At 52.2% G+C, this 25,987-nt stretch overlaps 1 protein-coding gene across 7 annotated transcripts in view; it reads right to left on the bottom strand.

The window, feature by feature from the left end:
- CDH22 (cadherin 22) overlaps window positions 1–25,987 on the bottom strand; it is an 88,896-nt gene that overhangs the window by 20,854 nt on the left and 42,055 nt on the right. For all 7 annotated transcript variants that reach the window (XM_069800700.1, XM_069800709.1, XM_069800676.1 and 4 more), the window contains 5 exons: window positions 21,695–21,814; window positions 11,434–11,601; window positions 10,207–10,394; window positions 9,118–9,371; window positions 1,652–1,788 (listed from right to left, as the gene is read on the bottom strand). In XM_069800700.1, coding sequence (XP_069656801.1) covers window positions 1,652–1,788; window positions 9,118–9,371; window positions 10,207–10,394; window positions 11,434–11,601; window positions 21,695–21,814 — 867 coding nt within the window. The remainder of the gene's footprint in view (window positions 1–1,651; window positions 1,789–9,117; window positions 9,372–10,206; window positions 10,395–11,433; window positions 11,602–21,694; window positions 21,815–25,987) is intronic.

The following is a 25,987-nucleotide window of genomic DNA, read 5'->3' as shown; positions in this document are numbered from 1 at the left end:
CCGACCCAGCTCCCTGAATATGAACGGCATCTTCCTGCTCAAGAACAAGCAAAGAAACGAGACACAGAACTCCTGAGGGGTCTTTCGGAGCGAAGCCTGGGGAAGGCTCCTGCCCACAAGACAGACGGGTCTTGGCACACGTCTGCAGATGTCAGAAGGTGCTTTGCAGCCAAAGCAGCTCCCCGGTACCAGCTGCTGTGGGGTGGCAGAGCATGGCAGGTCCCAGGCTGCCCTGGTGACTTGTGCATCCAAAATGTGGAAAACTCTGAAGAATACGGCAATGCCTTTCTGCTTCCCAGCACAGTGCCCGGGATTGAAGCCCCTTCTCCATCTTCAGGCTCAAAAAAATGGCGGAACACAGAGCACTCCCTGGGGCCCACAGCGCCAGATACACCATCACACACAGGACCTGCAGAGCCCATGACCCAAGGCACCGTGCAAACACGACGGAGGGCAGCAGGATGCCCAGGGCAGCTTCCTACCCACAGCGGAGCACCTGCAGGGAAGCAAAGCCTGCTCTTTGCTGCTATTATTTTCTTTTCATTCAAGAGGAGTTTATTCAGAGCTTCTTTGAGCAGCAGGACCCAGGCTTGTTCTTTTCTTTCTTAACTGGAGATGAAAAGACAAACAGAACTTCTGCTGGAAGCGTCCATGCCAGACTCCGCCACCCCCATCACGTGGGGGGAAGATAAAATAACAAAACCTGCAGAGCCACTAAGCTGTTCCCTCCCAGCTCTCCCAACTGGGTGTGAGCAGATTTGGCAGTTACTGTAAATACAGGCTAAAGGACAGCACAGCTGTAAGGGAAGGAAGAGACCATCACCAGGGCTCTCATGGGAGGGTCAGAAAGGAGCTAATTTCAGAAGAGGACAAAAGAGCTTCACCTCACCCTCTGCCCGAGACTTTTCCTGGTGGGCTGCAGGGTGAGGCCAAGCACTGCGGCCAGAGCCGAAGCAGCCTGGTGGTATCAACCCTGGCAGCGCCGCTGCTCTCTGTCCCCAGGACAGGGGCTCAGGGACACTCTGCACCCACAGCCCCTTCCCACTGCTGCAGTGCCAGGACCTCCCATCCACTCCTTGCTGTGCCTTGCCAAGCCTGCAGCTACACCAAGGGCAGGGAGACCAAGGAGGAAAGGCATCCAGAGACACAAACCCAGTGTGCAGGTACAGCCTGCAAATCCCAGCCACCATGAGCCCCCAGCAGAAGCGAGCGCTGGCAGCCATCTGTGCCACAGGGCTCCAGTTGATGGGGCATCCACCCACAGCACGTGGCTGAATGGGGGGCTGCAGGTGATGTGAACACAGACCCCCTGGGAGCCCCCAGAACCGCTCAGCAGGCGTGAATGCAGGGAGCGAGCTGCACAGGGATGACTGGCAGAGCTGGCGCATAGATAACACAAATTTGATTAGCGTTCATCAAATATACTATTCGACCATGCTCCCTTATTAATGCTCAAGTCAGGAAGAGTATTTTTAGGTTGTCTAGGGAGATGTCAGACTCAGTGCTGCTGCATTTTTTTTTTTTTCTTCTGCTTCAGTCTTAATCAACACTTGCACCTTGGTCACCTCTGCAGTGAACGCACCCCATATTTCCCCCTCTGCCCCACTCCGGTCCAGCACAGACTGCTCCACACAGCACTCCTCCATCTCACCTGCTTCCATCGCCAGGACGGTGATGTTGTGCCACCCTGCCGTCTCCCGGTCCAGGACCTTTCCTGTCACAATGGCACCTGTGTTGGCATCGATGTCAAAGATCCTCTCTGCATCTGTGCTGCGGTCGATGGCATACCTGAGACCAGGCAAAAGGGGAAACTGTGAACAGTCGGATGTGCCAAGCCCAACCTCGCCATCCGCCCCAGGAGTATAGGGATGTAATGCAACAGGCCCTATATCACGACTCTCACTTTTCCTTTGCTGCAGCATGGTACACGAAGTCCATGTTTCTACCAGGCTGCAAGCCCAGAGCCCTCAAGTAAAATTAAAGTGTGGCTTTCGGTGCATAAAGTGGAACTAAGCACAGACCGTGGACAAGGGGAGAAACCTGCTCTGATGGGAACCTTATGCTCAGGATAGACAGAGCAATATAGATATCATGCGCTATAACTACACTCATGACTCTGGGAAGCTTCTGAGCTAAATGTTCAGGAAAAACACCAACCCAAACTGAAGGAAGGCACCCCTTCTCGAGGAGCCCACTTCACCTACCACCCTCTCTCCTGATCCTGTCACAGCACCCGCCCAAGTGAGAGACCTGGAGGACACCACAGCAGCACACAGGCAGGCTCTGAGCCAGACCCGCAGATAACCTGAACTGCAGCTACAGCAGTTACAAATGGCAAGGTCTCCTCTGAATCCAGACTGAACCTGTGCAACGGAAGCAAGAACCCTGGCAGCAGAGAGGTGGGCAATGGCCAGCATCCTCACCATCAACACAGCACATCAACCCCAGCAGCCGTGAGATTTGCCCTAGTTTGGGCTTCCCAGTTTCACAGGAGCAGGCTGAAGAGCTCCTCAACCTCCAGCTGGCTCCAGCTGCTCAGCAGAGACCCTTCACATGCAGCTCTCATTCTTCTCCTTCAGCTGTTCCAGTGCTGCCCCAAACAGCACCCTCCCTGGGCACCCCACCAACAGCCCACCCACTCCCTGTTGTCCCCTCTGGAGAGCACGACTCCCACCTCTTCCCAAAGGGCAACCCCACAGCTCACAACAAGAGTCAGACACCTGGGTTTAGTCCTGTGCCTTAGCCATGACACCACAGCCCACGCAATCAGTCCCAGTGGCACATCCTGCATTTCCAACCATTACACACCTCACACACGGAATAAAGCAAGCTAACGCTAAATCAGGGCACAATTAGATGTGTGTTGCTTGAGGAAGGGACTGGAAGGGAAGCCCAATCCAGCTGAGGCCCTTGAGCACAGCCGTAACACAAATAACAAACACCACACTGCAATCAGAATTAAAAATCCAGAAGGCCTACAAATCACAAACAATATAGCATAATGTTATTGTGTACAGCATCTTTCATACACACTGCATCCCAGAGTGCTTTACAGAATTAAATAATACAAGACAGCAAAGAGTACAAAAGATAAATTACCAAAAGGAGGGCTGTGAATAAATTAAAGCCTTCAGTCACATGTCCAACAACAGAAGGAAGATAAATGTAGGGACAAAGCAAGCTGGAAAGCTGACGAGACAGGACAGTACTGAGAGGCCACGTCACACAAGAGGAGCAGAGCAGGAGCGGCTCTAGGCTAGAAGCACGTTCAGGATGGTGTAGGCGCTCCGCACACTGCAGGGCGGCTTTCCCTGGTGCTTGCGTCTCGCCTGGCAGAGTCCAGCTGTGGTCTGTGGGTCCGACAGCCACATGGCTCACAGCCGAGGAACACCAGCTCACCTTCTGCATGCAAAGACGACCACTCTGCACAGAGGAATCAATGGCCTCCACGCCTTTCTGACCCGTGCCCTGGGGTGGGGGAACCAGCTGCAGACGAGAGTGCCTCCTGAAGGGCACCTATCCACACAACCCGGCAGCTCGCTCGCTCTGATGGAGGCACAAAGGCATTTCTACGCCATTTAAAGTGTTATACAGTACCAAATTACATTCCTTAGTTCTCTCCCTTTCAGACAGACAGGGGGATGAGAGAAAAAAATACAACAGCACTTGCCTGTAGTTAATGAAAAAATGTTCAAAAATCACTATCTATATTGCAACCGCACACATGCATGATCTAGCATGTTCTGCACCTATGTGGCTGGCTTCCTCCCCGCTCCTTGCATCTAGAGGTGATGGGGATCTGCCATACGAAGCCAAGTACAAGCCTAGGCATCTCTGAACCAACTGCCAGGGACTTCCTAGCCAACCTGCATTTTCTGCCCTAACTCCCAGCTGGAAACAGAGCCTCTACAGGCATGTAGCCAGCTCCAGAAGGGACAGTGGCACTGTCTTGGCATGTACTGCAGCCTCTCATCCACTCTGTGCTCGCTCACTGCAAAGGGAAAGGAGAGGTCTGGCCGCTCTGACTTGTACACATCAGACCAATGTACTGCTGGAAGGAGGAACAGAAACCAGGATGACAGCACCTTATATCTTTCCAATAGCATAATTGATGCATTTGCATAACGGTTTCCACTGTTATGCCACATCACCTGACCTCAAACACATCCTGTCTTCCATTCTGCTTTTTCGTACCGTTAGAGTTCAAGACGGTACTTCACTCTCCATATGCCTTCCCCGTTTCTCACGTAAGCACATGCCTGTTTTGTTCACACTCATGTCATTGCTGCATAAACAGAGATGTCCGCAAAAAATAGCTACACAGAAAAACCCAGTTAGTGATGGGAGACATCACTGAGCCTGGAAACATCTGACACTGGCTGCCTGCATGGCCAGAGGGCAGGAGGCTGGTAGGGGAGCGCTCTGTGTCATGCCACTGGTAACCTTTTCTTATGCTTCTAATTGTTTCGCTGCTGAGGTTGTCTTCTGTCACTTCCGAATTGTCTGCTGAGGACTGACTGCCCATACCCTAGGGCAGGACACAAACCAAACCAGAAATCTGATCCCTTTGTCACCACTGCTAGAGAGAGCCACCACCTTCCCAGCACTGCGCCAGGGGAAGACAGAGCTCTGAGCATTGCCTGCTTTTGCCACGAAAGTTTTCTTCTACAGACTGCAATTTTGGAGGTGGCCAGTCCAGGTGGGTCTGTAGCTCTCCATCTGCGCAGAGTGCTGTGGAGGCTCTGGAGCACTAGGCTGGCATTGGAGCTGGGGACTGAGGGGGCACAGGAATGTCCATCTGTCTCCACAAAGCCACAGCCATAACCCGCTCAGAGCTGCGGATCAACCCGCTCCACACTGCTCTACACAGCGACAGACCTCCCCTTCCAAGAGCTTATGGCTAACCCTGTGCTAGAGCAGCTAGAACGAGATGCTATCCACTGCGCTCAGCTTACATCATTTTGTGCAACACAATCTTTACCAACCAAAGTCTGTGCTGACCATCACAAGCCTCTCCACCTCTAGTAGTCCAGCTTCATATTCACACATCCCACTGAAGTCAAACGGTGCTTTTCACCTGGGAAGAGGTAGCAATTAATCCTTGGGTCCTCCAGGTACTCAGAGATAGAGCATATGCTCATTCCTCCTAAAGCTGGCTGGTGCTCCATATCTGGAGCTGCAGTCCCCAGCTCTGATTGGGATGCGGACCTTGTAATCCATTTTCCTCTCTTTCTGCTGGCACTGCCTGTTGGTTTGGATGTTACAAGTGACTGTTTAATTTAGACAGCTTTCTTGGTGCTCATCTTTCTTGTGAATGCATTTCTCAAGCAGTTTGTTTCACTTCTCCCCCTGAATGCAACAAGGAGCACATTTTATGCCATGTGTTTTGTTAATAGGGAGCTTTTCAAACACTGTGTGAAAAGCTTTTTGTTGTGTTTGTTTTTTCCTCGTCTCTCTTTTGTATTGAAGCAGGTTGTAGCTCTTGCTGTGCTGTTGGAGTCTATAAAATGCCCATGTCCAACACGTGTCTCCAGATTTGGCGAATGCCAAACAAGAATATCTCTGAGAACCTTAAATCCCAAGCAACATCTTCCCAGTGCTGATAAAGCCTGGAATGCACACAACCAGAGCACAGGCTCCCACTGCAGAGAGAAAAACAAAAGGCTCCCATACAAACAGCCTCACATACACAGTCTATCACTGTATTACCTCACACAACGGCTTAGCTGAGAAAAATTGCACTACGCTCAGGAAATGTACAGCTAAAGCCAAAAAGCCAACTGGAAATGAAATTCTTTCTGAAAAAGAGTGGTTCCAGGTTTTGTTAGGCAACAAACAAGGATGCAATAAAATAAAAAGCACCAGCCCTTTAGAAAGGCATTTACTGCCTGTGCCATGGTGGGTTTTTGTGTTTCCCCCCCGCCGCCCCGAGAATGCATGCAGCTCCTCTGCCATGCTGAACTTCAGCACGACTCCCTGCTTCACAGCATCGACACCAGAGGGAGGGTGTCCCTCTCTGAGCAGCCATAAGCTGGGGTTGCTCACCCAGAGAGATGGGGTGCTCTTCAGGCACCCTAAGTCCCAGCTTTCCTCCCACCCAGGCAAGTGGCTGCCAGGGGCTCTACATCCATAGGCAGCTGGGAGAGGGGAATCAAGCAGTGCCTCAGAGATACTTCCCATCAACAGGGGAGTTGGATGCCCCTTCAACCCTCGTGTCTTCATAACAGGTCACTTGCGACCCTGCTTTAGGCTGGATGGTGCAGCAGGAGCCCCACAGCCCTGTTTGTGCTGGCCTGGGGATGAAAACAAAGAGCCAAGGGCACCTCCTTTCCCATTTGGCTAAAAATACTTCCCAAACCTCGTTACTGGCAGCCTGGTGTCAGCAGGACCTGGAAACGCTGACAGAGCCGATTTTGGCTCTGCTGTCTCTGGCAATCCTTGTTCTTTCCTGCCTCAAGGGGAGAGTGCATCTTGTCATGATAGAAGGCTGTGGCTCTCCCCTATTTACAGGGCAGAGCCAACACACAGACCGGAGTCCAGGAGACAGCAGCCACTGCAGAAACACAGGCATGTCTTTGCTCCCACCTCTGGCAGACGAGAATCAGTAAGTTAAAGGGATCCACTGAACTGCAGCGACTTGAAAGGGTTCATACCGACTTCAGGGAGCTGAGGATCAAATACTGGTCATGCTGTCAGGACCAGTTGCTCTCTAATGTATCAGAGGTGAAGTACAAGTGCTGGCTTCTTGTGACTGTACTTTGGAGTAGCTCACTTGAAATGTGAGGTGACTTACTGCCGTCTCCTGCTGATGGGTTAGTGTCACATCCCGGCAGGGTGCTGCAGGATGCTTGCGTTAATGTTTGTGCACCACTTTGAAGCTGTGAACAGCTACCTATGTGGCAAAGTATTTTATTAAATTACCTGGCTACCCAGAGGACAGGAAAGCAGGAGAGATCCAACAGCACCTTCCTCCTGCACTGGTGCCACATCGGCATGACCAATATAAACCTGCATCTCCACTTGGTACATGTTAAAATGGCAGGGAAGGCTCACCCACTCACGCTCCTCAGACAAGCACCAAGGGAGCATCACAAGGGTATGGAGCTGCCACTGCTCATGACAGCAGGCACTGCAAGAACAGAGGGGAGTAAGAGATGGACCGATAGAGACCAAATGCCACAGGGGAGCATGGGGGACTCAGGATGAGCTACCTGCCTGGGGATAGCTGGAGGGAGGACACATATTTGAATGCATCAAGCCTGACAAGGGAAAACACGTTGCAATTCCCAAGCTGCAGCAGATACCTGGGAGTCCTGTTGGCTGGGCCCTCGTGCCTGTGCACGAGGCATTGCCTCGTCTGGCACTAAGCTCGCTATAAGAGAGACAGTCATACAGCAAAGTTCAGCCTCTAACCCTCTTGCTCCTGCAGAGTACTTGAATCTGCCTCTCTCTGCTCGAGGTCCCCATCACCTTCTGCACAGCAGTAGAAAGCCTCCCTCCACTGCTTTCTTTTGTTCTGTCTGCAAACAATGCAACAAGCTCCACAGGGAAGCAGCAGAAAGAACAAGAAAAAATGAGAATAAGAATAGTTCTGTCCCCAAGGCCCTTTTCCTACAATTACAGATCAGAAAATAAGATCTATGTTCTGCAGCACTGCTAGAAACAGTCAAGTGAAAAAACAGATGCACACATGTACACACACACAGATGTATAGAAAGACTGTACACATCTGAAGAGTGCAAGCTAACAGCCACATGCTTGGGGTGGGCCACAAAGAAAGATATCAGACACGTAGCCTGAATGGAGAGGGTAGCCACATGACAAGGTGAGCAGAGTTACTTTGAGAACATGGCCAACAGACAGCACCAACTACTGCAAGCGGTGCAATGCTCACAGACATAGTTCCTGGCATGCCAAGGCTGATTTCATTCATGTTCACCCCAAAGACAACTTCCAGCATCCAGCTTTGTGACATAGTAGTCTCTGCTAGCTGCCAGGCATCTGTAGATGGCAGCTTTCCATGTGTAAATTCTTTTCTGAGCTTTCTAAACATCTCAATCTTCATTTCCACAAAGATCAGGAGATACCCCTCACCCCACCGTGAACCAGCACGTTCCCCATGGCTGCACAGCGCTGGAGCTCAGCACCCCGAGCAGCCAGCGGGGACATCATCGAATGGGATCAGTACTGTAACCGAGCCCTCCCTGGCCACGTCCTCCTCCATCCCATGTCCCTGTCCCTGCTGCATCCCAGTTTATCGGTCTGGGATGGGCTCCCTACAGAGCTCTCAAATGGAAAGCCACCACTGCTCATCTGAAGCGAGTGGGTGTGCACAGGGTGCCTGCAGCCCTGCTGTCACCTGGCATGAGAACACACATTTCAAGGAAATTTTCCACACATTGAGGATGTTTTCTGAACACCAGCTTTCCAACCCAACTGCTTGTGACTCAGGCCAGTTGGCAGAGCCAGAAGGCTGCTTTGTGCCTTAGGTAATAACAATTTAACAAGGTAACAATCTCTTTAGCCACAAATTAAATGGAAATGGGAAATGTCCTGTGCAGATAAGCTGCTGCCTGGATTATGTCCCCTGCCCAAATATAAACTCCTCTGATCTTTGATCCCTGTGCACACATAGGCACACAGAGCCAAGCTGTGGCTCTGCACCTCCTAAGCCTCACCTCATTTCTCGTCCTTCTTCACTGCCCTCCTGTCTTTTCTGGTCACTCGTCTGGCCTGCGTCAGGCACAAATGCGGATGCCTCATTGTCAGCACCAAGGAGGTGCAAGCACCACCCAGCCACCTTCCCCAACACTCCCTTGCCACTCACAAACCCACCACTTGCCAGTGACGTATCCGTCACCTGTGAGATGGCTGCTGTTGCTTGTGCACAGGCTGCCACTCACCCACCAGCTGCCTGTCGCATCGGACACCCTCGCACGCTTGGCCACGTGTGCAGCACTTGTCACCTTCACCTGCACTACCCCTCCTCCTCTGCTGTCCCCTCTCCACTGCCCCAGCCACAGCCACAAGCCCCCCTGGGCCACGTGTGTCCCTCACGGGTGACCCCACGCCCACCGCTGGGAGAAAGATGATGTGAGGTTTAGGCAGCTGCTTTACCGGACAGGATGGTTTGCTGTGTCCGGATCAAGGGCGGTGACCACCCCCACGACAGAGCCAACATCCGCATCTTCCTGGACCTCCATCAGGTTGGAGGGGGGACGGAACTCGGGAGGCTCATCGACGTCCAGCACTGAGACCCGCACGATGGTCTGGTCCCGGAAGGTGCCCAGGTCCACAAACCGTGGGTCTACAAACTTGTTGAGGGCCTCCACCACGACAGTGTGCACTTTTTTCGACTCGTAGTCAAGAGGCTGGGACAACAGGAGAGGGTTAGCCATACCCAGCCCGAGGAACCCCCCTGCTGCCCCTTCCTTCACCGGAGACATCAGGGGCAGCACTAAAGCCACCCACTCCCCAGACAGTGCCTCCAGAGGAGGCTGGGAGCTCGTGCTCTGCCCTCTGGCCAGCAGCACCCACACTGAGGGGGGCAGGAGGAAGAGCAAGCCTCCAGCCTGCTCCCCCCAGGGCCCCCAACAGGGCATCCAGCCTGCGCAGGGTGCAGGCAGCCAGGATTCACTGGGAAGACAGCACACGGTGTGCTGCAAGTGAGTGGGTTTTGATCATTAATCACCCTGCTATTATTTCTACAAGGGACACAAGCTGAATGCAGTGGCCTTGGTGAACAATCATTGTTTCTTGCCTGCACCAAGTGTTTGCTTGATTGTTTTTGCCACCAAAAGCAGATACAGTCAAAGTGCTGTTGGTCAGGTATAGGAATTAGGTGGGCATATTTCTCCCCTAACAGGTGCTATTAATAACAGCTGTAAGCACTCATCTCCATAGCCCTAGGCACAGCTGGCTTCTTCCCTGCCACCCAGGGAGCCACCCTGTGCAGGCTCCAGCAGACACTGTGCTGCTGCTCCTGTTCAGCCTTTCCTCCCAGACACAGGTCTGCGTTTTGCCATCCAGGCAGAACAGAGGCAGGTCTCTCCCTGCACCTGCAGGCACAAAAATGCAACTGCTACTGCTAGAGCAGTGCTCAGAGGAGCATTTATTTTAACTCAAATGCAGCAGAGGGAATCCCCAAAGGAAAGGACCCAGGAGATCTGTACCCGCCCTACCCCACCAGTTTTCCTCCTCTCTCACCTTCTGTACTGTGATGACAGCCTCTTGGGTATTGCTGTCCGTCGTGACTTTGAACGTCTCCACCCCTTCCTCATCCTTCACCTGATATGTCATGTCTGTGTTCTCCCCGACGTCAGAGTCCTCTGCCTTTACCCTCCCGATGGCAGTGCCCACAGGGGCAGTTTCAACGATGCTGAACTGATACATCTCTGGAGGAGAAAAAGGTACCAGGGTCACTGCTTCTGCTTTTGAACCCCCTCCAGCCTGATACAGCCCTTTGCATACCTCCCTGGGGGCACCCTTGGACTACGAGGGCTGCCCAAACTCTACCAGTGTCTATAGTCCAGAACGCCCTACCAGGAGAAACACACACCCCAGCCAAAAACAAGGGCTGAGAGAAGATAATTGGGGAGCACTGATGTTTCAAGGTGCCGGTCTGATTCCTCTGTATGGACACTGCCCTGATTGATTTCGGTAACACTGCAATCAGTGTTCCCTGATTCTTTGCAAACTTTACCATTTCTGACTTCTAGGAGATGCAGCTAAAGAGCTGAGCCTCCTCCAGCTGCAGCACCTTTTCTGGTCTTTGCAGCTGGTGTGCACTGCAGAGACTGCACAGCCCACTCTTCACAGCACGATCGCCCACCCTCCTCATTTGTGGAGGGTTTTAGATTAGACAAGCAACGAGCCACAGGCCACTAGCAGTGACCTGGAAAACAGAGCTGTCCTGTGACAAGACTGCTGTCTGCAAGGTGGGCAGTGTCACTGTGCCTCACGTTGGGGCAGAGCGTGCCAAGCTCTGACACAGCAGCCAGGAGGGGCCAGGCCAGCAGCGGACAGCTGAGTCCCTGCCCGAGCTCCCAGGAGACAGCAGCACAGCAGACCAGGCTGCCTTCTCCCCCAGCACTGCTCAGAGAGGGTCAGGAAAGGGCCAGCTCTGCTCTCTCCACCACATACCCCTGCTCACTCCCAGGACCAGCACCAGGAGCAGGGGTCTCGTCCGGGGCCCCGGACAGGCTCAGCCAAGGCAGCTGCCCCTCCGTCCTGCCAGGCAGGGACACATTCAGACCCAGGCAAGGAGCTGAGCATGCTATGGTACCTCCGTGCTGCCGCCCTGCAAGCAGCATGAGCAGCCGGGCTGGCTCACCCTGCAGACGTGTGCCAGGCTGTGCTGGGAGCTGACCATCTGTCCCAGCACCCACAAGGGGCCAGGACCAGTGCTCACCCCCCACTGCTGTCAGGACTTACTCTGAGGGAAGCGCGGTGGGTTGTCATTGACATCAGTGACTACAATGGTGACTGTCGTGGATCCAGACAGGCCACCCAGCTGTCCTGCCATGTCTGTTGCACGGATCACCACCTCGTACCGGTCCTGTGTCTCACGGTCCAGGTCAGCCACGGCTGTCCGGATCACACCTGGAAACCAGCAGGACAGCGTGAGCACAGGCAGGTCACAGAGTCACAGACAGGGTGAGGCTGGAAGGGGCTGCTGGAGATTACCTCGTCCAAGCCCCAGCTCTAAACAGGATCAGCTAGACCTCCCAAGCCTCTCCGCATATGACAGATGCTCCAATACTTCACCAACCTTCACGGCCCTTCCCTGGACTCACTCGGATATGCCCATGTCTCTCATGTTTGGCAGCCCAGAACAAGGCACAGCACTCACATCATCTCACCAGTGCCGAGTCGAAGGGACGGGTCACCTCCCTCGGCTGCTGGCGATGCTCTTCCTAAGGCAGCCCTAGGTGCTGTTGGCCGCCTTTGCCATAGGAGCACGTTTCTGGCAACAACAAACAACATCTTCTGGGCCCCGGTGCAAAGGGGAGCAAAGCCTTTTGCAGCCTTACAGAGATCACATAAGCAAAAGCCGACTGAGTGGAGAAAAGAGCTCTGGAGAGAAGCAGCAGCCCAGGGGGTTGTCAGCCAGGCAGAAACATCCTGAAAATCCCCTCAGAGCCCAGGAATGGCCACAGGCCCAGCCTGATCCCAGCAAGTCTCTGCAGCCGATTCATGGGCAAGTTGCATGGAAGGTTCCTGACTGCTACTTCTACTGCAGGCTGCCAGTAGCTCTGACAGGGTTAAACTCCAGCTCAGAGGAGGTTTGTTCTCTCCAGGGAGACCAGGAGCGGGGTGAAGGGTTGGTGGGAGCCAGAGGCACAGGAGCGAGAGGACTCACCCAGATGCAGGGGCTGCACTGGGGCCAGCCTCAAGGGTTGCACAGAAAGGCTGTGTAAAAGCCCAGGCTGAGTCACGAAACCCCTTTGGCACAAATCTGCAACAGCCCACTTATCCTTATCTGCTCAAGCAGGAGCCAGGCTTGCCGCAGTGTTCCTAATAGAACATCGGGTGCGGGTGCTCTGAGCCCAAGCTCCATTTCACAGGTGCCTCCTGGCCCAAGCATGCCTGGAGGCCCCCCCTATTTGATCTGGAGAATGAGGGGTGTCAGTGTATTTCCAAAAGTCTGTCTGCACAAACCCCCTCATTTTCAACTGTCCCTCTAAGTTAAGGGGACCAGAGATGATACACATGTCCTGTGTCAGGGGCTGAGAATGCACTAGAGACCATAAAGCTTAACAAAATCTATGGTATGTTAGTACTTTTTATGAAATGAAGTCTCTTAAAAAGTATTTATAGGTCTTCAGTAGTCATCTGGGTTTGGGGGAAGTGACAAGGACTAAAATCTAAAGGAATGTAAAACAAGAAACAAAGAGTAGTAAACCCCAGAAAACACTGTGAATGGCAGAAGTCCCCGACTTCCTATGTCACCCAGGAGTGTTTCATTTACATGGAAACAAAGCAGAGAAGAAATATTTTGAGAATGAAAGAAAGAAATGATGCTGCCCTGAGGTGGCACCAGGGGCACCCATGAGTACATACATGGATACAAGGTCATTAGCAGCACAGTCCCACTATACCAGCAACACCACAGAACAGCTAGGAATCAGCTTAAAATCCCCTCCAGCTCAGTTTCTTAACATTCCCACACATTTAGACGTTGGTTTATGTTTCTGTAATTGCTCTCTCTTCCAGGCTTTTCTGTTTAACCATTAGCTTTACCTCCTCCTACTGTGAACTGCAAAATCCATCTTTGCTTTCACCAGTAATCCTGCCTGAATCCTCCTCCGTCCAGGGAGGACGCTGGAGGGGGGTTGCCTGGCTGTGCGGTGTGTCTCTCCAGTGAGGGGGTCCAACCTGGAGGGAACAAGGAGCTCCTCTCTTGTCAAGTGAACAGCAGAGAATCGTCCAGTTGCTCTCAGCAACTTGCAAGACATTTGCTGACACACAACAAAGCAAGCAATGGCAGGGCATCACAGCCATCCAAGCCACCTGGCTCAAGGCAGACACTTCTGGGAAGCTTCAACACAACCTGAGCACAGCGGAGGGGAGAGCTGGGTGCCAGCAGCTGCAAGGAGACAAGATGTGGCTTCAGGGGAATACCCCAAGGCTTCCAAGCATCAGCCCTCCACAGCAGGCTGCCACAGTTTCCCCGTTCATGCGTCTGGCATGACCTTGGGCACCTCCTGAAAAAGGCTGTGGGTGGACGGCTCACACCAAGGAGCCACTGGTGCTGTGGCCCAAAAGCAGTCAGAAATGCCACTGAGGTGGGAGAAGGAAATTCGCACCGCACCCCACCCACCCCCCAGCCTTGCATGACGTTACAGGTGCAGCAGGAGCTGGCAACACTGTTGGGGAGACATTTATTTCTCCGTGCTTTCTGAAACTAGCAATTATTCCAACAATTATCATTGTTAGGATTTATAATAAAGATATAACCACCATTTCAGATCCTTGTAGTCCCCCAGCTCTCACGGACAGGCACAATTTTACCCAGCTTCCCTTGTCCCTCTGTCATTTCAGTTCTGTAATTACCTGGACTCCCACTGCCTTCAGTCCCACGAATTGAGAGGAGGCTCTGTCTCACCCACTATCTCTCAAGCACTTCCAGTATCTGCCTGCTTACACACTCGGGTAACTCTCAGCCCTTCTATCGCTTGATCACCAAGGTCCACACTCCTGGCCAGCACGCAGGTTTGACGCAGCACAGAGCACTGCAGAATTTCTGCCAGGGAGCATCCCAACCCCTCTGCAGGAAGACAGCGGGTGTTCACCCTGTGATGGGGCCCGGGGTCCGAACCAGCTCCCTCGTTCGTCCCGGGTCTGTTCAGAGGAAGGCGTTTGACCAGGAGTCCCACCCCACCTCACCTGAAGGGGCTGAGGGAGCATCCACGAGGGAGCGATGAATGTCCCACTGAGAACCGCAGCCTCCCACCAGAGAGCAGGAGGGACTGGCCTTGCACAAGCGCCCAGGGCTGCACGGGACTGGCCTCAGCTGGTTGTGCTTATAGGCTTCTCCTGCCACTCCACTATGAATACAAAACTGTTATTTCTGGGCAAGCACTATCTCATTGGAATTTAAGCAATCCTGTTAATTAACAGGGTCTGAAGCATTTTATAATGAAAATGATTCATGTCAGCACAATAGTGATGAATTGGGATGAGAGGGAAAAAGCTCATGCATTCACCAAGGCTGTAATGACTTAACTGAGCTGCTCGTAATGATATAGCTCATAATACGCCATGCAAGATGGGAGGAAAGTGCTCAGGCTCTTCCCAGAACACCTCCAAGGTCACCCGTCCCAGCGGGGATCAAGTCCAGGCCGTTTGGCACGTGCAGAGCAGGGCAGACAAACAGCCCCAGCCGGCTCTAGTTCTTCTAGTGCCACAAGGCAGACAAAATCCTTGTCTTCGGTGGGGGTGCAGACTGTGAACAGGAACCACCTCCTGCCGAGATGCTGTCTGTCCAAGTCCATCCTGGAAAAGTGGGGGTCTGATGCAGATGAACTGCCCCATGCCCCAGGCCTCTTAAGAGCCCCAGCAGGATTGTCACTGAGAAAGCTGTTCCCCCTAAAGTTGCATGGACCATGCCAGGCTACCACCACAAACGTCGGGCTGGTTTGGTCTTTCAGGCTGAGGTACCACCTACAATTTACCAGTGGCCTTGACAAATCAGGGTCTCCTGACACACTCCATACCGGTTCCTTGAATATAGCAGTATAAGTGCCACCATAAACACCCACCAGCAGCAAACTTGCATGGCCCCTTCTCATAGAGCCAGGATAGCCTCTGCTCCAAAAATCTGACCCCCAGGTGCTCTGCAAAAGCAGCAGCAAGTGATGGTGGCAGACCTGTTCTCAGGACGCAGAGACAGAAGAGGCAGGGACCTCCGCTGCTGTATGTAGAACATGGAAAAGGCCTCACTATCATCTCCCAAGGTTCACCTTCTTTCCAGATGGAAAAACTGCCAAACTTTGTCCTTCCCAGACACTGCTAACAAAGCAAGAACAACCTCCAGCTCAGACTCATCTCCCTAGTTCTTGTCAGCATCTGTTATAGCTGAATAATACAGACGCATGGTGGCATACCCTCTGGTACAAGGCACATGTGGCTTTCCACCATGATCCAGACTAATCAGTATAATTGCCAGGCAAGGGGACACTTACAGCATCACATAAATACCATCAAATCTGCTCAAACAGCAGACACTCTTTGGGTGATAAAAACAAAGCAGGACAAAGCACTCAGCAGGTAACTTCCTTCCAGGAATCCCATCATTATGGGCTTTGCTCTGCTCTCAGATACTTCTAGCTCAGATGTCCACATCCTCAAAGACCCTCTGGAGAAGGCACCTTCCAGCTGAGGGCAGTCAGGAGCAACATGCTCCCTGCCACAAAGCCAGAGAGTTGTGGAGTGATGTACATGGACATATCCTCAGGAGGTCCCTGGTCCAACTACCGCTCAAAGCAGGTGGTTTTCAAAGGCAGATGAGATTACTCAGGGCCACGTCCAGTCAGGTTTTGAGTATCTCCAAAGATGGAAATGCCACCTTCATGGCGACAAGTTTTCTCTTCCTGCCATTTGTGTCTTTTTACTGTGCATGCCTGAGAAGAGTCTGAATCTGTCTTTTCTATCCCCTCCTATTTAGCTGGATAAAACAGATTCACTCCTCCCAGCACCTTGGTCAGTTAAAGCAAACAGATCTCTGCCTCAGCCCAGGGGTGGCAAGGCACCTACAAATAGACTGCAGATTCCTCACCTATGCCCACACTTGCCTGCAGAGACATAGAAATACCAACGTATCTGCCAAGACACAAGTGCTGCTTGAGGCATACATCCTGGAGGAGGTCAGCCCACTGCAGATGGGATCTTAGCCCCAAGAACCAGCACTTCATCCACCCTACATGCACAGCCCCCCTTCCTGTCATTCAGGTGAGGACAATTGGGGAGGCAGAAGCTACAGGCAGTCTGAGCAAGATACTAGACACAAGGTTCAGGAGGTTCACGGCTCTTCAGCAAATAAGGTACAGAGCTGAGATGCAGAAATGGAAACATTATGGTTGCATCAGCATAACCAAGCGAAGTTAATTGGAAGGGCACAGAATCACACAACTGTTGTGGCTGAGGGATGCTGCAGCCTGCAGATTTCTAACACAGTACCTTTCATAGCGGGTGGCCAAGTCCTTTTCAAACCAGGGTGCCCCACAGCTCCTAGGATAGCACCTGCAGAGACAGAGCTACTGCCACTGCTCAGAAAGAAGCACCTAGCAGAGCCTTGTTCCTGGCTGGAATCAGCCTTGCTCATGCCAGCACAGAGGCAGCAGTGCCCTGGAGGGAGGCACCCGCAGCGAGCTCCGACAGATGGGCCAGCACACTTACCCTTCCTTTGTCCCTTTTAGCAGCCAAATCCCTCATTGTTTAATATTAATTCCCACTGCACATTAGTAGATACACCTTAATTTCCTCAAGATGACCAAACATACAATTTGGTCCCAAACCAATTGAAGTTCCTGCACCAGTCTCTGGAAAGGACTGTTAACATTCAGTCTTGCTAATAAGACCAATCACCTTAAATAAGCATGGCTTCTCTGCAGACTCTTATCACCCATGCTCAGAGTCCCTTGTCCCTGTGCACAGCTCTGGTGAATAAGCTTCTGGGATGGGGCACAGACCTGCATAAACCCACGAGCGCACACACACGCACATACCAGTATCTGTGTTTCCAGGCACCGAGGAGCATTTTTAACAAACCGGCAAGAGCAGCAGAAAAACCACACGTTCTGCCTCCCACCACTGCATCACACAAATGCAACAGTTCATCAACCCAATTCAGCATGCAGCATGTTCCCAGCAACAACTCCTCTCCCAGTGCACCGTTACTACCCCAGGACTAGGGCTGTGGTCAGTCTCCAAACAGGGCAAGGCTGACAGGTAAGGATGAAACAACTAATGACTGCACTCAAATAACCATCAACTTCATCCCAGCAGGCCAGTATTTCTTGTCCTGCTCTCCCTGGCACAAGTACCTCTAAGCCCTCACTGGCTAAGTCTCCAAATCAGGAGACAGGCTCTAGAACTCAGGAGCTGTTTTAAGTAATCATAAATGCCAGACTGCATTTCAATTAACCTTCTGAGTCCTTCTGTCTTTTCCCTGCATACAGCATAATGACAGATTTTAAGAACAACCTCTTCCTTTACAGTAAAAAGCAAGATTCCCATGCTCCCAAACTGACAAGCTGGGCTTTTAAGGAAAGCACCAAATATCACAAGGCCTATGATATTACCTGCTATGATTGTTCTGTAGCAGTCAATATCCCTGCAAAGGGACGAACAAGACTGCTGGAGCCCAGGGCACCAGGTTGCGCCCCCCTTCCGAGTGTTGAGTATTTTCAGGTTTCCTCCTAAGGCTGTGAGCAGGGATTGCAGGTAGCAGCAAGTCTCCAGCCATGCTGGCCAGAGATGAGAAAGGGCATTGCAAAGAACACGGGAACGGATGTGAGCAGGCAGGCACAGCTGCCTGCCAAAGAAGATATTTGCCCCTATAAAGGTGAATAACCTGCAGAGGTACAGATAGTGCAGGGTGATATAAAGCAACATGAAAATTTAGCCTGCAAATTTAAATGCACGCTGATTTCTCCTCTCATGTAAATGCACTGGGAGTCGCGGACTCTCTGTACCTATCTCAGCATCTGAAAAGCGTAAGTTAGAAAGATCTTGGTGAGGACAGGCTTCCTGGAGCTAGAACAGGAACTAGCACTAAACCTCCTGACCCACATCGTGCTGGGCAAAGCCGAGGCTCACAGCCCCTGCAGTGGCAAGCCTGCCCCACAGCCAGTCAGCAGCCTGCTGCAGGGTGAGAGAGGGGGTCTCTGCAGTCAGACTGAAGCGCTCTCACCCAGAGCTGAAGGCAGAAGTGGCTGCTCCACAACAGAAGCAGTGAAGCACACATACCTGCTGACTACTGTAAAAGCACAGCCTCCTCCAGCAGCAACAGGGCAGCCACAAAACAGTGCAATGCAGCTCACCTGTTACAAAGAGCAGACAAAGATCAGCTGCACCCTATCTGCAAATGGCAAATGAATGAGGAAGGCAGCACAAAGCCTTAATATGGCTAATGCCTGCAGGCTCTTGCAAGAAGCCTAGGGGATATTCTCACAGCTAACAGAAAAAATCATGCCTCCAAAGTTTGTGCATACAAAGCTCCCCACTCCTACACCAAAAGCACCAGCCTAGACCTTCAACACATGCAGGGTTAAGTTCTGGGACCTGATCTGGGGTACACAACACAAACCCACTCACAGTTTCAGTGTCTGAAACCTATTTCTCAAAGCACAAGACATAGTGGCTGGTGTATATGAAATAAAGAAAAGCTCATATGCATTAGCTGTGCTTTTTCTTCACCATCATTCAACACTGCAGAAACTGGAATCATTCTCCACAGCTTTGTGGACACCAGCAAATACCATACTGCAGCTCCCACTGTTCCGGTGGGGCCATTTAGTTGCTTGTCTCCCTCCAAAAAGGTGTCTGAGACACTATGGGAATTCAGGGCTTATTGAGTGGTAGGACTTGGCATAGCATGGCATCCAGACAGTTTGGGTCCGCCTTTGAAAGGTCCATTGAATCTGAAATCCCAGCCAAATACCACAGTTAGTAACACCCAAGAACAGGAGACAAACTAAGCAACCTACACATGGTCCATATCCTGTACTCAAGTGTGAAAACCACATGCAACACCTATGCTATGAAGCACAGTGTGGAAAGAGCTGGTTGTAAAGGCAAGGAAGAGAGAACCCGCTCTGGAAGGAGTCACAGGCTTAGGTGGTGTGCAAGGCAGCACATGCATGTACGGACCTGCAAGAAAAGGCGGAGAAGGAGGTCAAAACCAAAAAGGGAAAACAAATTGTTCTTCATTACCATATATTATAAGAAGTGTAACATGCCAGGTTTTTATGGTTCTTTTTATGGTCATTAATAACCATGGTGGCTCTGAGAGTTATGCTGCTGCTATGGATAATTAAATCTTATGCTCAGGGCAGAAGCTGGGCCACCCAGGGCAGTCAAACCAGGACTCCCATGTGGAGCACTAAAAACCTATTCAAGCACAGAGCGGGAGCGGGATGGGATTTGCTTGGGTTGATGTGCTGGCTCCTGGCCAGTTCCAAAGAGACACAATGAAACAACATCCCCCTCGGCACCGCCAGCCCTGTACCTGCTGCCCCCAGCAGTGCGTCCATGCGGGCTAGCGCTGACAGCGGGGCACGCAGCTCGTGCCAGGCACGAAGCCACACGCGGTGCAGGACAGACTGCAGCCGCATCTTAAGTGGCCAACGGGCAGAGCTACACACCACATTCCCAGAGCCCAGGCAAGGCAGCTACGAAAGGCTATTCACAGCTCAGACATCACCAAAGAGTCAGCCCTAATACCTGCTTTAGTGGTCGGATATTCTGGAAACAGACATGCTCAAGAGGGGCCAAGGGCTCTTCTGCAGACTGCCAGCAGTTCTGGTTTTATGAATCACAAGCAAGTAGAACAGTAAATCAACCCCCCCAGCATATGAAACAGCTAGCTTGAGAATTAAGACACAAAAAGTCAAGGAATCAAGAAGCTTGCATTCCCAGAGTGACATTAATTCTCACCACAGTCCCACAGGGCACATTTTAGTTTATGCCTTAATACAGAGCATTAATGTTGTTGCAGGAAGCTGAGCCTCTGCACGTCCTGGCTTGTGCATTTTGCTCCCAGTGGTCCCTCTTCATTCTAGTAGTCAGGCTTCCACTCACACAAAACTGTCTCAGATCAACAGGATCTCACATGCACCTGAATTTTCAGCATTTAACCCAGTGTTCATCCATCTCCCCCACCTTGGTCCCCTCGCAGTAAAACAAAGCAAATCTGGGAGAGAAGAAAGCCCAGGTGCAACAGCTTCTGGGCCAGGAGTGGGTACAGCCCCAAGCTGCTTCTTGTGCACTCTCCCCACCATACCAGCCTCTGTCCAGACAATGGCATTTTCCACTGTGTACCCCAGCTCTGCTGTCAGGTGTGCTTAGGAGCTACCAAATTTTTCACCAGGGGTGGTGGCACAGACAGGGCTGTGACTGGCTTGCCCATGTGCACCAGACCAGTTTTCAGGAGGTGCATGGTTTCACGCAGATGCAGAGGCTCAGGCACACATACCTTCCTTACACTCTCCTTGGACCAGAGCCTCCAAACAAATTTCACTCTTACATAAAAACAGCCTTAGAAAATATCAATTAGCACAGACACATGTTAGCCTGACAGAGACTTGGAACTTCAAGTCCAGGGGTTGATCTCAGCCTGGGTCACTGTGGTTCAGCAGTGGAGGGAGGGGGAACACTTTGCTGTCCAGCTTTCCAACAAGAGCTGCAGCTACCCATCCTGCTTGTCCTTTGACAATTTTTCATTAAACTGTGGGTACTTTACTGCATGCTTTGTGCCTTAAATACCTCTTATTAGCATTTGAGTGTCTTGCCTCCTTAGAAAGCTTGCAAGGCTCCCATTAAGGGTAATGAGAGTCACACTCCTGGGAGGCAAGGAGAATATATACCCCGACATCTCCTGGTTATGGTCTACTCTAACCAGTATGTCAGAGCATCATCTGCTAGGGATTTATTACAGAGGCATTTTACAACAGGCTCTATTATAAGTTATTAAGGAATGGAGCAGCTTCTACTGTTCTTTCATTAAATATTAATAGAACATTTATAAACCGATCCTTAATTTAAAGTGTTACCTTTAATCAAAGCCCTGGTGATAACAATGCAGCCTTTGGTAAGGCCCCTCTGGTAGTACTTAAACCTTTCACACTGATGTTTTATGCGCCTGCAGGTGCACTCCTGCTCTGGGCATAGAGCACACAGAGGAGCTCTGGCCACTGCAGGCACAGGCAGGACACTCGGGCTGGCAGCTGCCGGTCTTGCTCCATGGTGCTGCCTGCTGCAGGCACTGCGCGGAGCCGGGCAGCAGCTGTCGAGCTTCCTCTCCAACACGCAGGAATGCCCATGGCACGGGTACCCCAGCATCAACGGCCAGCATGGAGGTACAGGCCTGCTGGCACACAGCCGTGCGCCGAACAGAGGCAGGATGCGTGGCCACGGTCTGGTCTCCTGACACCCCGCACAGAACGCCCCAGCCCAGCTGGGTGCTGCTCACCTGTTTTACTGTCCACAGTAAAGTGCTGCTCGCCCTCCAGCACACTGTAGACTACCCGGGCACTGCTCCCGTACGTGGGGTCATCAGCATCAGATGCCATCACCTGCATCACAGAGGTGCCTGCAGCAGGGACAAGGAGGAAAACAAAAAGTCAGGGAGGAGGTGAGAAGAGCAACCCAAACCTCAGGGCCAGGGGCTGACAGAACAGGAGAGCAGGGGCCAACATTGATCACTCACACATGCTGATGGAAACGAGAACAGTTGGGTGCAAATGCAGCATTGCCTCCCCCAAAAGCCAAGACTCCAGACGCTGCTGCAAATGCCCCTTTTGTCCTGCAGAGTGGCAGAAGGGACCGGACCTTGGGCTGCCTCAGGGCTGCTGTCTAGGCAGGACCTGCTCTCCAGGACATCACTAATCTGAACAGCTGGGAGCTTTTCTCCCAGCAGACTTCTGCTGGACCATCTGGAAAGGAGCTGGGGACAAGATGTTACCACCACAGCTGCCCCTTTCCTGTCAGCACTGAGCGACACAGTCACCTCCAACCCGTAGAGGGACCTCCCAGCCAGGGCCTGAACCACACCGCAGCACCACATCTCTGCAGCAGACAGACCGGCAAAGGGACAACAACCATGGGAGAGGAAAGGCTTTCGCGTGCCCAGAGCCAGACACAGCACTGTGTCCTCATGCTCTACACGTAGCAGGGCAGAAGGACTATAAATTGGATAAAAGTCCATCAAACATCTGCAATTAAGTTATTGATTTTCAACGCTGCCTCATTAAACTGGGTGCTTCACTCCAACTGTCCCTGTGATGGTTTTAATTTGACATCATGTTCAATTTGACAAAAGCAGGACCCAGGAGACGAGAATGGGGCCAGGAGCAAAGGGACTTAGATCTACAGGGACAACAGAAGAGAGGAAGGACGGGAAGCCTAATCCTACCTACAGACACCTCTGAGAAAGGAGATGGTGTGACCAAAGACCTGTGAGGACAGGCTACCCAGTTCCACCTCTAGCACCAGACTCAGAACATCCCTGGCCCAGAGGTCAAGCACTGGCATGAGTCACCTCTCTGGTGGGATGAAGTGCAGGATGGGGAGAAGAGCCCTGAGCTGTTCATAGGAAAGATCAAACCAACTGGGAAACTCCCTGCTGCAAGATACTGCCAGGGCCAAGAGCTGACAAGGGTGACAGAGAAGCCTTTATAATGGACAAGATCCCTCAGCAATGACTGCAAGTCTGTGGTGGGTTGACCCTGGCTGGATGCCAGGTGCCCACCAAAGCTGCTCTATCACTCCTCTCCCCCTTTGGGTCCTTCTCACAGGCTGCAGTTCTTCACTAACTGCTCCAGTGTGGGTCCCTTCCACAGGCTGCAGTCCTTCAGGCACAGACTGCTCCAGCGTGGGTCTCCCATGGGGTCAGAAGTCCTGCCAGCAAACCTGCTCCAGTGTGGGCCTCTCTCTCCATAGGTCCACAGGTCCTGCCAGGAGCCTGCTCCAGTGCAGGCTTCCCATGGGGTCACAGCCTCCTTTGGGCATCTATCTCCTCAGGGCTGCAGTTGGATGTCTGCTCCACCATGGACCTCCATGGGCTGCAGGGGGACAGCCTGCCTCACCATGGTCTTCACCACAGGCTGCAGGGGAACCTCTGCTCCGCCACCTGGAGCACGTCCTTCCTCTCCTTCTTCACTGACCTTGGCATCTGCAGAGTTGTTTCTCTCACATATTCTCAATCCGCTCTCTGGCTGCAGTTTTCTTGTTGCACAGGCAGCTTTTTTTTCTTCTTAATGTTATCCCAGAGGCACTACCACCGTCACTGCTTGGCTTGGCCTTGGCCAGTGGCAGGTCCGTCTTGGAGCCAGCTGGCACTGGCTCTTATCAGACATAGGGAAAGCTTCTAGCAGCTCCTCACAGAAGCCACCCCTGTAGCCCCCCTGCCACCAAAACCTTGCAATGCAAACCCAATACACAGTTAAAAGGTAGGTTTTGCTTCAGAGGTGACTCCAGGGCACAAGACCAGCCCAAACTGAAAGGGCCAGGAGAGAGCATTTCACAGCTCACACTGCTGCATCCAGCAGTTCTGCTCTGCTTCACACACCTCTTTAGGGCTGCTGTGCCACCAGCTGAGGACGAGAGGTACCACACTCTGGTCCAGAAACCCTTCTGTTCTGCAGCGCATCCATCCACATGCTGCAAAGACAATCTCACAGGGTGGTCTTGGCTAGACCCATGTCAGGAATAACCCAGAGCCAGACTTACTACTAGTTGTCAGCATCTGAGTCTAGACCCATTACATGCCTAAACAGCGGGGTACACACAAAGCCAGAAGCAGCCTCTATTCCCACGTCACGGTAGGCAGAAATGGAGCTGGAACCATCCAGATTGAGGATGAGGAGCTCCACTCCGTGGTGCCTTCCTCTTCCCCTGTCAGAAGGCCACAAGCCCACAGCTTGCAGGCAAGCCAGGCAGCCAGGGTGCTTCTGCACCAACCCAGCCTGGATTCGGGCAGGAGACAAGACAGCAGAAATAGCAATGCTGCTGTGAGCAGCTAGGATGCACATGCTCCCCCCAGTCCAGTTTGCTTCTGATCTCCTGAAAAGGGTGTTCACTGAAGAAAATGAGCAGTTACCATGGTTGCTTTTCATTCTCCCTGGCCGTCTTCTTAGAGCTGCAGCTCTGCTGATAACATGAGAATCCCCCTCATCGGTCTTCAGCAACAAGCTAGTTCAAGTCGACTTATTTATGCTTTGCTGTCTCCAGTGAAGTTATGGTGCATCCCTGCCAGCCACGTCCAGATTACACCACAGCGACACTGCCTCCCTGCCTCGCAAACAACTGTTTAAGAAATACTATTGCTGTGTTTCTTTGAAAGGGTCTGTCCTGCCTCCTCCTGCCCCTGTGTGCCATCACACAACTCTTTCACCACATGTGACCGAAGGAGATCACCCCACACCAGCACCTGCACATCCCCTTGGGCACTCTGGCATGTCCCCTTGGGAAGCTTCTGCTCAGAAAGCTGAGAAGGAAGGGATCAGAGAAGGGAAAGTACATGGCACCGGGGTCTCCAAGCATCCCTCTCCCAGCTGCAGCAGAGAAGCCCTGCTAGGGATGCCAGAGGTGCCAAAGTCCGAGAATCACAAAAAGCAGCACCTTCCCCTGGCAACAGGTAGGGCTCCTTCTGTGCCCAGCCTGGCAGCAACCAGCTGAGAGTCCATGCCCAGTGTCCACAGCAGCACCCACTCCTGCACCCATTATCACCACAGGCAGAACCTGTTGACCTTGCACAAACACCCCACACTCCAAGAACCACTTGGTCTTGCCTAGGCACCTCAGAGGCAAAGGGTTAGGAGATCAAAAAGTCACCCACATGTACACGAACCCAGAGTTATTTGCCTGCACTTCGCCTGTATACAATATAACCTGTGTCAGGACTGCATGCATGCAGACAGAGCTGGTGCCCCAAGGACTATGCCACGACCCTCCATCCCAGCCATCTCAGTGCTGTCACCCCACGGGTGCCAGCCCAGTGATCATTAAAGAGGGGGGCTAGCCAATAAAAGTTTGCATCAGGCTCTGCATCTGATGCTGCTTCTCCCCAGATGCATTCACTCAATTGTATAATTCACCAGCTCATCCATCTCTCTCAGACAAACAGCTATACTCCTTGTGTTCCAGTATTTACCTGAACATTGCAAAACTGCATCAGTGCCAGTGTCTAATGGGAAGACAGGATCCATGCCCACCCAGAGGTGGGTTTTGTTTCTCCATTTTAAGCCATGCCCTGGACAAGCCAGGTGGGTTACTGCTCTCAGTTTTCCAGAGGCAGCACAGAAGGCTCCTGGCCCACAGGGCTGCCTCTGGCTGCTGGGTGCTCCCAAGCACTGGAGCAACAGGACTGCGGAGTGGCAGATCCAGGCTGCCAGGTCCCAGGCATGAGCCTTACGTTTGGGGCCAGCACTTTCCACTCTAGTGCAGGAGGAAACCAAGCAGCATGAGGAGCATTGCAGCAAGGCACCTTCAGCTCAGAGGCAGCAGGATCATGGCATACTGCCCTTATGCTGCAGCCAGCAACCCTGAAGGTGATGAAGGTTCTGCCTTTCCTCACCTGCTCCCATAGCATCTCATTAACAGAAGAGCAACAACAGGCAGCTAGGGAACATGAACCCTGCTTTGTGCCTTGACTTCTAGTCTGCAAAGATGCAATGCAGCCTGCTCAAGGTCACCTATAGGATATCAGGAATCTAGAAGTCCAACTTTCAAGCATCTTCTCTTAACCCCCACTCATCACTTTTCC

The sequence above is a fragment of the Haliaeetus albicilla genome, chromosome 2 (assembly GCF_947461875.1).
Source record: "Haliaeetus albicilla chromosome 2, bHalAlb1.1, whole genome shotgun sequence".
Lineage (NCBI taxonomy): Eukaryota > Metazoa > Chordata > Aves > Accipitriformes > Accipitridae > Haliaeetus > Haliaeetus albicilla.
This window is presented reverse-complemented; position numbering and strand designations above follow the sequence as displayed.